Source organism: Paramisgurnus dabryanus, chromosome 8 (assembly GCF_030506205.2).
Source record: "Paramisgurnus dabryanus chromosome 8, PD_genome_1.1, whole genome shotgun sequence".
NCBI classification, from domain to species: Eukaryota; Metazoa; Chordata; class Actinopteri; order Cypriniformes; family Cobitidae; genus Paramisgurnus; species Paramisgurnus dabryanus.
Genome location: NC_133344.1, coordinates 43,827,299 through 43,840,199, shown reverse-complemented (window position 1 = coordinate 43,840,199; position 12,901 = coordinate 43,827,299). Strand labels below are relative to the sequence as shown.

The window sequence follows — 12,901 nt, the reverse complement described above, 5'->3', positions numbered from 1 at the left end:
GAATATGATTGGCCCCCCCTGGTGCCCCCCCTCCAATCTCATTGGGCCAGCTAGATTTACTGTCAACCTGAAAATGTCCACCGCACCATTGGACCAGAGAGCTGTCAATCACTTTTTGATTTGAGACTCCCGCGAACGCGAAGACGAAGCGAGCACAGTAGTTTCGTGTTTTTAAACAGTAGGAAAGAGACACCAAGACACCCACCGCACCTTTGGACCAGTTGTCAATCACTGTTTGATTTGAGACTCGTGCGAACGCGAAGAAGGAGCGGGCAACCCGCCACAGACTCAACACAGGCACAAATCAACACAAATCAAATAGATTTCACATGATAAGCATTTACATTTTATTTTACTATTTAAAACGGCTTCGTTCGCTTTTGCAAGCGCTCAGCAGCGCCTCTCTCTCTCTCGCTCGCGTGCACGCTTTCTCACTGCTGCGTGCGGAACCTCGACAGTGCCTCTCTTACATGACACTGAATGAAAGAGTTAAAAGTTGGCGGTGTTTTCCACCTGGGTTCCTCCGTGTACTTGTCTTTTCACGTAAAAGTTAACAGTCAACAGATGTTACTGACAGAGAAGACTGTTGATCGAGTATCATGACTTAAAGGTTAGTAGTGTTTTCCCACACAGACACACACCAGTTCTCTGTGCACGAGCTCTCTCTCTCCCTATGGTGCGGTTTGCGCGCGCACGCGTAACAGTATTCTCTGATATTTTTGAATTTGCGCTGAATTGTCTGCGCTATACGTGATCTACAATTAAACTAAAAAGCAATTTTAATTTAAAATTAAAAGCGCTCATAAACACAATCAGATGAGAAGAACAACCCTGCATGAGACGCACAGGTAATCCGAAATCACCTCGTATCAGCTCTTCAATGTAAATTTGTATCAGACAATGTCGCATTTAAATCAGGATTTTAGCAGTATAAAGTAACAGCTGGTTGGATTAAACACGAGGTGTTATTGGGTCGTGTTTAGTCACTATTTTAAACTCTTTCTTTATGTCTGACAACAAAACAGATAATATGTAAAAATAGCATTCAGTTGTGTTAAAATAAAAATAATAAACAATGAAAGTCAGATCAGACAGAGTAGAAAAACACATTTTTAAGTAGGGCTAATATTTTCCCAAAATCCTGATATGTCAGAACGTTAACTAATATACCAGCTACACGCAACTCTGTGTAATTTAGATAACCTACTTAAAGGAATAGTTCACTTAATTTAAATGGTCAAATACCTAAACTTGTTTCAAACCTGTATGAGTTTCTTTCTTCTGTTGAACACAAAAAAGAAAAGAGTTAAGAATGTCGGTAACCAAAATCAGTTGATGGATCTCATTGACTTCATATGTAGGAACAAAATAACATGGCAGTCAATGGGGTTCATCAACTTTCTGGCTACTAAGATTCTTCAAAATATTTTATTTTGTGTTCAGCAGAAGAAAAACTCATACATGTTTGAAATAACTTTAGGACGAGTAAATTATGACAATTTATTTAAAGTGAACTATTCTGGAACAGAACTGTGTTGTCTAATCCATGCAAAATACAAAAAATTAATACCATCTATATTAGAGCACGTGGCATTGCACAAGATTTTGGGAACCTTGCTTAATATTTTCTAAAACAGTATTTATCTTCATTTGAATTTTCTGATTGGCCCCCCCTGACTGGTTCTTGGTCCCCCCTGTGCCCCCCCATTTATAAAATCATGGAATCGCCCCTGGTGCACGTGCAGAGAGCTGTGCTCTGTCTGAAGTCAGAGCACTAGGTAGTAATCCTGTTTATGATATGCATTTCAAGGAGTTGTAGCAATACATCCCTTGTATTTAAAATATAAATCTCTGAGAGGTTTTTTCCCGCGCTTGGCAAGCCGACCGGACGTGACATGGGGGCGTGGCAGCATCGACGATCCCATCTTTTAATTCGAAGTTCGAGGTTGTGACTTAATTTTGATCGATTCACCCTGATCGATTTGATCGATTGAGTCGTGACACCCTTACGTTGCACTGTTTATTTTGGTAAGGTAGGTACGCAATATGTTGAGATGGATTCAGATATTCTACTTTGATGAAACATTGTGTTGCTTATGAAATTTGTGTTGGTTTACGGATTAGCGTAACGATATAGTTACTTCGTCTACACAACATAAAGTGTTCTTTAACTAATTCTGATGAAAACCAGTTGTTTATGTTGGTTATTTTGTTATTCACTTTGTACTGCAAAGTTTTCTCACTGGTGAATGAGACATGAGATGTGACCGTCTGATCTGTGCATGTTTATGTGTTTTGAAAGAGGTGTGACTTTGGATGGCGATTTGACTGGAGGGTGGGATCGTGATTTTTATTGCTACCGTTAGCATTTTTCAAAATGTGAAACCCTACCTTTAAGGAGTTCATAATACAGGGAAAACACTAGGGGTGGCACGGTTCACAAAACCCTCGGTTCGGTTCGTATCACGGTTCTATGGTCACGGTTCTCGGTTCAGTACGGTTCTTGTTGTTATTTTTTCTTTAAATTTTTAACACTCCAGGAATGTATTATCTTATTAATGTATTAATTATCCATAATTTAGGATACAGTATTAAAAAAAAAGTTATATCATGTAATCATGCACAAACTGAATTTGACTTTAAGCACATTATTGGGACCATCCCTGAGGAAAGCCAGGTGAGATTTTGAAACAGCAAGAGGGAAGACATTGATGATTTCAACATGCTTTTCATTTATTTGGCAAAAAAGAGAATGTGTATTGCCATCTACATGAACTTTGTGTGCATTTTTAGCACACAAAGATAACTTGCATTTATTAGAATGCCAACTTCAGTGTAGCTCTTAGATTTATCACTGAGAGGCTGCTTTAATACTGAGAGTATAAGTGGACGAGAGAGAAACATAACCTTTACACCTGTAATATTTAAATCCGTCTCTTTTGTCCACTTTTGACCACTTCTGTCCTGATTACTTTGAGGGGCAATTTCTGAAATAAGATCGCGCAACTTTCACACGCTAGCAAAATGAAACTACGCGGAAATCAGCCGCTTTAATTTTATCAATGAAAGGCTAAAAATAGCGCTAAAGACGTAAAACAGTACCTCAGAATAGATAAATGGTCGGAGAGAAGGCGGTCTTCTGTGGCTGTTCGAGCAGTTCAATCTATTGTTTTATTTCCGCTGTCATCATAGGTAACATGAAATAAAAATATGTTTCCACACACCAAACTTATACGACGCTGGCGCATCCTCCAACTGCGGGCAGACTTCCTTTTCTCTCCCACTTGCCATTTCTACACGTAACATAACCTGCAGTACTTATACTTCAAACCAGTCACCTCTTCTTTCGCACGAAAGGGAAACACGCAATCTGAGGTCACATACAGGGCATGAGACTACATTGCGCATGCCATGAACCGTTGAACCGTGCGGTACACACGCGCTCCGAACCGAGACAAGCGAACCGAACGGTTCGGATTTTTTTCATGGACCGTGCCACCCCTAGAAAACACTACCAACTCGTACCCCTGTGATGACAGTACATTTACTTTACTGACTGAATTTAAATCCACAACAGCTCACAACAGACAGATGCCTTGCTGATTCTTCTGTGTTTATATGAAAATCTCATTTATTCGCTTGTGTTTTATCTAAACTAGATTAAAGGAACAGTATGTAAGAAATGTATATCAATTAATCAAAAAATGGCCCTGATATGTCACTAGACATTAAGAAATTATTTTCATTTTAAATACTTATATCACTGACAACAGTGGTCTGGCCAGGATATTGTCATTTAAAAAGTGGAGTTGCAGCCCTCAACTGATGTTGATGTTGTCATTTTGTGTATTGGCTACAGCTGTGTGATTGCAGTACCAGTTTTAGCCACATGTTTTGTGATTGCAATACCAGTTTTGGCCACAATCCTACATACTGTTCCTTTAACATTTATCACACAAACCCAAATGTGCCATGTTATTTTTTTTAATGTTTATGTGAACAAAAGCAAAAATTCTTAAAATATTTAAGGATTAAATATTTTAATTCGGGGCTATTGTGAATTCCTGTCGGGCTACCAAAATGTATCTCTGCCCTGCCCGTCGGGCTATCTTGGGGAGGAAATAATAATTTAATGTTTTTGCTTTGTCTCAGATTTAGTTAGGTCATTATATTGCATGTATTTCGGCGTCCTCTTGTCAGTAATTATCCTCACGTAACAAGTGAAACTGTCAGGAAATGAAGTGAAAGCATAAATAAACCCATCCTTTAATATGCACGTCTGATATGCGCGCGACCCTCTGCACGCGCTTCTCCCGGCTTCGCTCTTCACGAGCACCTGCTTGCTTTGTGCTCAGCAAAAAAGCGCGATCTCAAGTCATTTAATAAAATTGCGTCATTTCATTTTTACCTCATAGACTAACATTGTTTTAGCGTTTCTTTTTTCTTTCTTCAGTTAGTAACTTAAATATGTGAGAAGGAAAATATATTTGAGTGATTTCCGATCGCTTTGACACGTCTAGGCTATTAAGAGAATATGATGTTAAGTTTTTGATAGGTGACTAAACAGCAGTGGTAAGATCTGTTTACCTAAAGGGAATTAAATGTTTATTCCTTTTTAATAAATATCTGCTTTAAGTCTTCTATATTGTGTTAAAGTGGTTGTTTATATAATTGATAAAATACATTATCTAAATACAATGTGTGATGTGTTGAGGTATTTTTTATAAAAAAATAACCTGTGTTATAATACATTCATATAATATTTCAGTAATATAACAATTAAATTATTCTAACGTTAGGGGAACGTTAAAATAACCTAAAAATAACATTAGGGAATGTTTATTTTCTTAAAGAAAACATTCCTGGCTAACCAAAAACCTTGGAAAATAGGGGAACGTTTTGGGAACCAAATTGTTAGCTTGGGATGGGCAGGAATAGTTGGCTTACGGAAATCCAGGATTTATCAATATTCTACATTAAACAGTGTATTTTTTATCCGGGCTACTTATATTCATTTCTGGCTACCAAAAATTAAAGAGTGTCTGCCCGAAGGGCTACCAGGGATTTTAAAATTTTGCGAGCCCTAAGAGCTAAAGCGGGGCTAAAGATTATCTGTCCCTAAAGAACCCGCGTATCTAACAGTAGTTTTGTATTACATTAATTATTTTGCACGCAAGTTTTTTTTTATTTTCATACCATGGATTCTCCGTTTAAATTCATGCACCGAACCATGAACCTTGTACCGATTCAGTTTGATACGAATACATGTACCGTTCCACCCCTAGTATGGCACAATACCCCCGGGACATTGAGCTAGCGATTGTGCGAGCCCTGCAACCTTCTGCATTCTACCATTAGAAAACTGTAACTTTTAACTTGACTAGCGTGCAGTGCCTCAGCCAGTCAATAATGATTAGTGAAATCTGTTGCGGGCATTCAGACAGAGTGTTAGCAACCGCATTTGCATTTTCTGTATTGGATTCGGACCCGATTAAATCCACTGCGGATCTCAAGTGTGAGGATGCATGGGAGAGTGCGTGGGTGTAAGTTAATGTAAGGATGTGTGTGAGTGCGTGTTGAAAAATAATTTGTGAGAGTAAGTGTTGATGAGTAATATATACCCACATACACTCACGCATAGAGTGCATAATATGCTTATTTTTAACAGATAAGGTAATACATTTAAATTGATGTCATTTAAATACTCACCTACCCAAAACGAACAAATTCCAAAAAGATCTAGGAAACACTCTATTTCTTGGTTTCAGAGAAAGTAAATCAAGGTATTAGAATGACCCAGTCAATTATTCCAATTGAACATTTGTATACTGTAAATTTTTTTACAGCTCATCAATATACTAACCGAACTGATAATAATGTGCACAGACAGGAAATATGATCCCTTTTTTAAATACTTATGGAAATACAGCAGGTTCCTTGCATTGGTCTGTTTAATATGTATTCCTGTGTCATTCAACTTTATTGCACGTAACTTTATTTATGGACTTTAATGTTGTGAATTCTTTATATTTGTGGATTATTCAATGTATTAACTCTGATATCTGGTGAATATTTCATGTGAATAACCTCATTGGAAATATATGTACTAAAAAAAATTTGTTTAATACCTATCTCCCCCACTATATATGTAGTGTAGGTAGAATGTGCCCATTATTTTATATTACTTGCTAGCTCATAAACTTAAGTAAGCTATAACTAAATTTCATGGGTTGTATTTAACCCAGTTGTATTTTACACCCCCAGAGTAATTTATTACAGTGTGGGTGCTCTTTAATGCATTTAATTTTGGTATAGACGTTTTTAGGTTACTTGTCCAGATGGGCAAGTAAAATTCTCTCTCACTTGCCCATTCAAAACATTCACTTGTCTTGAACAAGTGTTAATGAAGGGCCCTGCAGTGTGAAAAGCAAATGGATTCAGCACTAAGTTGAATTTTTTTTCACAAAACTACAAAATTAACTAAAAAACTTGAACTTCACTTGAACGTTTTATTGGACCCCATGCTTTTCTAACAAACACAAACATCTAAAATTATGATTTTTATTTCCATAGGTACACAGATAAGTTGTTTTTCTCCAACAAAGTTCTCATGGCGTCAGGCTGCTTATGTGGACTCGTATTGCTGGGCAGCAGTACAAACACAGGACACTGGAGGCTTGCCATTATGGTTGCATAAGGTAAACTAATTAGTGAAATCAACAACAGCCTTGTTTTCAGCAACAAACTAATACTTTTATTAAAAATTATTTGATCAAAGGCTGTAATGTGCAGACCTGAAGCCTTGTGTAAAGAATAACGAACAAGACTTTGAGTTAAATTCATTCGTAGAAGTTTCCCTTTGCTTTTAATACTACTTGGAGTATATTTATTCTTATTTATTACTAGTATATGATTTACTAGAGACAAATAAAGACTGCAAATAATTTAAAGATCAGATGGTGGAATAGTATTTATCTATCAAATGTGAGTATCAATCTATCAACATTTGATTTGTGTAATTAAAATACATTATTTTATTAAACTATACAATGAGTTATATCCAGTGTTATCCAGTTAAAATACTGTAATTAGACGAGTGACATACATTCTTAAGTCCTTAATACGTTTCTAGTCTATTATTAACTCTTTCACCGCCAGCGTTTATTAAAAAAGTTGCCAGCCAGCGCCAGCTTTTTCATGATTTTCACCAAAGTTTAATGCCTTCCAGAAAATGTTCTTCTTTAAATATATAAACATACAATATACCAATGAGATGAAAGAACAGGCCCTCTGCTTTCAAACAAAAAAACCTGTTTCATCCTACCTTCAGTGGTTCTTTTGTAATCAGCTTTTGAATATGGGTAGGTTTCTGCAAAAACACCACATTTTGAGCAAAAAGCAGAGATTATTCCATTTTTGTGACAGACTTTTCATAGAGATCCAATTCAGAGCGATCTTTAAAACAGACACGGACATGCAACCGCTTGCCATAGGGCAATACTTCCGGGTTTTAAAAGTTGCGGAATAATAGCAGTATTGCGGAAAGACGGAAAATCTTGTCATTGGCGGGGAAGCTTTTTCTCTTAATTGACGAGATATCTCGTCAATGGCGGTGAAAGAGTTAAGTTTTCTCGACGTGGGCACCATTCTTACCTCTCGCTCTCTCTCTCTCTCTCTCGCTCTCACACTCTCACTCACTCACACACACACACGCACGCACGCACGCACGCACACACACACACACACACACACACACACACACACACCTCTACAATGTCAAATGATCCTGCGTGCGCTTTCTTGAAGTTCTGAGTTTTTGCTTCAGCTGCATATTATCAACTTGTGCAAAGACGTGTTTAAAGGGAAAAGCGGTGGAGCAGACATGGTTGTGGAGCAATGGCGGACATGGGATTGAACCATGAATGAGCAGGCTCTGATCTGACAGGAAACACAGGGTTACAAAAACATCCTCTGTAGCCATGACATGGGTCTTGGATGGGCCAAAAATGTATAAAACCTCAACGACTTCGTCCTCGATGCTCTCTGCATCGCTGGCGGCGCTCTCAGCTTCGCTGGTGGCATCCTTGGCTGTGGGTTTTTGCATTGCGGTGGCCATCTTGGCTGTGGGCTACGGCATGGTTGCGACCATCTTGGCTGGGGGTGGTTAGGTGGGTGGAGAAAAGTTTAGTAACTTCAGTGTCAGTTAGCGGAGCTGTCTGGCAACAAGTCAGTTATTGAAATAACCATCCAACCGAATAGCATCTAAATAAACAACATTACTCACCATAGAACAACGTTGTGCACTTCATCAACGGCCACACCAATGAGACGATCCCAGTAAACATCTGTTTGAAGCATAGCTCTCCACTTTTTAACACCTACAAGCAATTCAGGAGAACCAAACTTTTTGACTTCACCAACTGCCTCAAGCAAAACTCTTGAACGTCTTTTAGAATGTTTAGCTGATCATGATAACTGGTCATTATTATCCACGTGAACTCGACTGATTCTCTTTCTCAATGGAAAGTCAGAGCTTTGTTTGCCACGGAGCGAAACTAATCGCAACAATCGCATCTCCTGGAAATCTGGTTTATTTCAACCAATCAAACACGACTTCGACTTTCCCACAGTGTTTCCAGGGTAAGTTTACGATAAACATCAGACGTTTAGCCAACATTCTGTGGTCATGACGTCTGAGGCTGAGACTAATGTCGGCATGGCTCATACATTGAGATGTCTGCGCGGTTCGTGACTTGTGCCAGGGCTAGCATCGCTAATCATAGCTTACATCAACTTTTACTAGCAGTGATTTTAAATGGATTTCTCCAAATAGCATGAACGTTCCTGAACGTTTTTTAGTAAATCATTCCAGAGCTTAGGGTCTAAGTAGGAAAAGGATCTACCACCTTTAGACACGTTTGATATTCTTGGAATAATTAAAGCTATGGTCTACGATTTCAAAGATTGTTCATTATTAATACCCTTGTTTAGATGCTGGTTAATGTTCTACAGTTAAATCCTAACAATATGAAGAGAAAAAAGAAAGAAAAAAATCCATTCACTCTATTGGGTGTACAGCAGCAGAGAACTTGACCAATGTAAGCTGTCTGGCCGGACAGCTTACATTGGTCGACTGCTCGTATCCAATCCCCGCTCCACTTGAAATCCCACCTTGCGCTCGCGTCTCCACCCCACCCCGCCCGCGACATAAAATTTCTGACAGTGTATGGTAGCTAGCAAAGTAGCAACAGCTCACAAATGGAGAAAAAACAAACCGACCGGAGCAAGCGGCCCCTGCTTGAAAGAAAGAGAAAGTCTGTAGAAGAAAGAGCAGTGATATAAATGGAGACTCAAACGCCGTTGGAGGACCGTTGGAGGAAGCTTCAGGGAGATATGGGACTGAAAACCAACGCTGACACGGCTGACTTTTTGTTGAGCAGGTACGCATTTATTTATACTTTTATGGTGTGCGGTGTTACATAAATATCTTAATATCAGTCTGACAACATGCTCATGGCGGAATTTTTTTGAGCAGGTAAACATTTATTTATACTTTTATGGTCTGAGGTGTTACGTAAATATCGTAAATATCAGTCTGACAACATGTCATGCTGCCGGTCGGCATTGGAATGTTAGCCGTTTAGCATTGCGTATCACGGGTCAAAGTAATTATATTTATTAAAGTGCTTGAATTTCAATAGGCCTAGCGGGTTTCTATTAGAGCCGATCGGAATTTGAACAAGATGCGCTGTGTGCTGCTATAACAATTGCTCAAAACCTTAGCAATACTGACTAATAATTATTGTGCAATTAATGTGACGAGGCTCAGGAGGGGAAACGTATGCCAAACGTTGTTGTGAAAGTAAATAACTCAATCAGTCATAATTGTAATTGTTCATTCCTTCAAGGCTTTATGTGTTTACTGCTCGGTAAATCTCTGTTCCGATGCTTACTACCGGTGATCACAGCTTGACTGAGTGACGTTGTTCAGGTCGTTTCCCGGTGGGAGGGATCAGGTAGCACAGATGGGCGGGATGAGTTTTTTAAAACTTACCGTCTCAGGCTTTCTCGACCGATTTTCAACAACGTAGACTACAGCTTTAATTGACCAGAATTTTGAGACCTTAGTGTACACGATGGGTTGTATTCCGATATTAGTTCTGGAAGATATGAAGGTGCTAGGCCATTTAAAGCAGCGGTGAATCAAACAATCAATTTTAACTTGATAATTTGTTATATAAGAGGTCATCATATTTAAATGAACATCCTGCAAGTTTCAAAACTGAAAACGTCCGTGGTTGTGCTACTGAAATATAACAGTTTTTGGCACCAAGCCAAGAAAATTGTCTATTTAGGAATGTGATAAACAACATTACTCACCATAGAACAACGTTGTGCACTTCATCAACAGCCACACCAATGAGACGCTCCCAGTAAACATCTGTTTGAAACACCTCCCCAAACCCAAATACAAACGACCACCTTTTTAGCCCTGCCCACAGCTTCGCGTGACAAGGGTAAAGCAAACCATGCAGTGTCTCAACAATCAGTAAACATGTCTTTGAAGATTGGCAAATGTAACCAAAATGACTTTTAAATAAATTTTTCCTGAGATATTTTGACGCTGTGATCTGTTATGAGTACCCAACAGAGTGTTTGGTTGTGGAAGAACCGTCTTTGGGAAGAACACAGACGCTGTGAATCAGGAGGCTCGGAACATAACATTTTTTAAAAAGAAGTTACAGCTCGCGTGGGGAGTGTTTGTTTACTTTGTGTACCACAGATTCATTTGTAATAAAAAGCCACAAGTCGATCCTGGATTTGCAGAGAGACTGTGATTAAAAGCACCATTAATATTGGATCTGACAGGAATGACACAACAGTATACACATTAAGTAAAACATTTTACTTTATTTAAGTTACTACGTTTTACTATTGCTTAGTAAGAGATCGCTTGATATGTCCTGATGTAACTGCAATGTCTAAACACGTATATTTGACTCTTTTAATTTACTAAAAACATTAAACGATTAATAAAGGTGCAACACTGAACAATACAACTGTAATATAAAGATAGAAATATACAAAGTTAGTGATTAAAGAAGGACTTGCCAGGCGCAATTTAGATTCTGATGCGCGCTTACTGTGTTGTATACTGTAATTTAGGGAAGTTGCGTTTGAAAGGTCCAACACTCAACAAAGATTTTTAATCATATAACTGTGGTATGTAACGTTACGTGTATGTAAGAGCAACCTCACAAGCACAATATAAATATACAGTGTTATTGATAAGGACTTATCAGCCGCAGTTTAGATTCTGATGCGCGCTTACTGTGTTGTATACGGTAATTTAGTCACGTCGAGTTTAAAGTTTTGTTTCTACTTTACTATACGTATTGTCATTTATGTGTATCATCTTTAGCACCCAGAATCTTTTTGTGGCTCAAACATATTTGTGTTCGGCTGCTATTTTTATACATTAATGTTTTTAAAACATTTCCCCACATGTAAAGATGGGGAATGAAGCTGTCCAATCATAGCAGTGGGCGTTTACTTCCAGGTCTTCAATGTGGCCCGCCCCTTCAAACGAAGCTTTTTTCCAGACAGCAATCGAACCATGTTACAAAATAGCCTATTACTTATTGCTTTTGATGTTTTTGATTCTAAAAACCAGACAACATTATAAAACAATAAAATCAACAGATTCATTCCCCCTTTAAGGCTTAATTGCTGTGTTCGTTCAAATGGCAGCCGTAAGAGTGCTTACTCGATCTAAAAAGTATGACCACATTAGTCCAATTCTGGCATCTTTACACTGGCTACCAGTTAAATATCGCATACCATTTAAAATATTATTAATCACCTACAAAGCCTTAAATGGCCTAGCGCCCTCGTATATTAAAGAATTACTATCAGAATACAATCCACCACGTAACTGCGATCACAAAATTCTGGTCACTTAATTATCCCTAGAATATCAAAAGTGTCTAAAGGTGGTAGATCCTTTTCCTACTTAGCTTCTAAGCTCTGGAATGATTTACCAAATAATGTTTGAGTATCAGACACAGTCAATCAATTTAAATCAAAACTTAAGACATTCTTCTTTAACAAAGCATTCACATAAAATGTCCAGCAAATGAACTTATCCCGCAATAATTATTTTGTCTAGAACAAAGCACTCACATACCTCCTATGGGTAATATACTATTGCTGCAATAGTTAGCCTGTCTGTAACCGAGCTGACTTAAACCACTATAATGTATGACATTTGCATTACATCCGAATGGCCCCTACGCTAATTGAATTCCGCTTCCTATCCCTATCGTGTTTATATATATAAATATATATTTAATTTATCCCAAGGATTTTTGTCCTTCTAGGGGTTTTTCCCACCGGGTTTTCTCCTAGGGGGGTTTTTTAGTCCCCGGGAGATTCAGCCAACTTTGGCTTAACTTAGCACTTTACTGTATACAGTACATTATTAATACGCTCGCTTGTACGGTTTAACCTTAGCCGCTTTATTCTACTTATATTATCTATTGATTTTCTGTGTTCTCCCCTACATCATGTAAAGCTGCTTTGCAACAATTAACAATTGTGAAAAGCGCTATATAAATAAAATTGAATTGAAAATTGAATTGAATTGTTCGCCTTAAGTGGGTGTGCCAAGGCCAGTCACATTTTCACTGTTATATTCAGCTTTTCTGCCCTGTCGAATACCTTGGGCCAGAGATGGCCAGATAGGGCTAGAAGAGTGGGAAAGGACAAAGGCGGAGTTTTTCTAAGTCTCTGTCAAGATTGACAGAGACTCAGGTGCATTTCACCTTTATCTGTCTCTTGATTAAACTGCAGATTTAAAACTTCTTAAAAATCGGGATCAACAGAAGATATCTGCTATGTT

At 38.2% G+C, this 12,901-nt stretch overlaps 1 protein-coding gene across 1 annotated transcript in view; it reads left to right on the top strand.

Moving 5' to 3' along the window:
* Window positions 1–12,901, top strand: part of panx1a (pannexin 1a) — a 79,167-nt gene that overhangs the window by 30,416 nt on the left and 35,850 nt on the right. Inside the window, exon 2 of the mRNA XM_065271185.2 lies at window positions 6,574–6,698. Coding sequence (XP_065127257.2) covers window positions 6,574–6,698 — 125 coding nt within the window. The remainder of the gene's footprint in view (window positions 1–6,573; window positions 6,699–12,901) is intronic.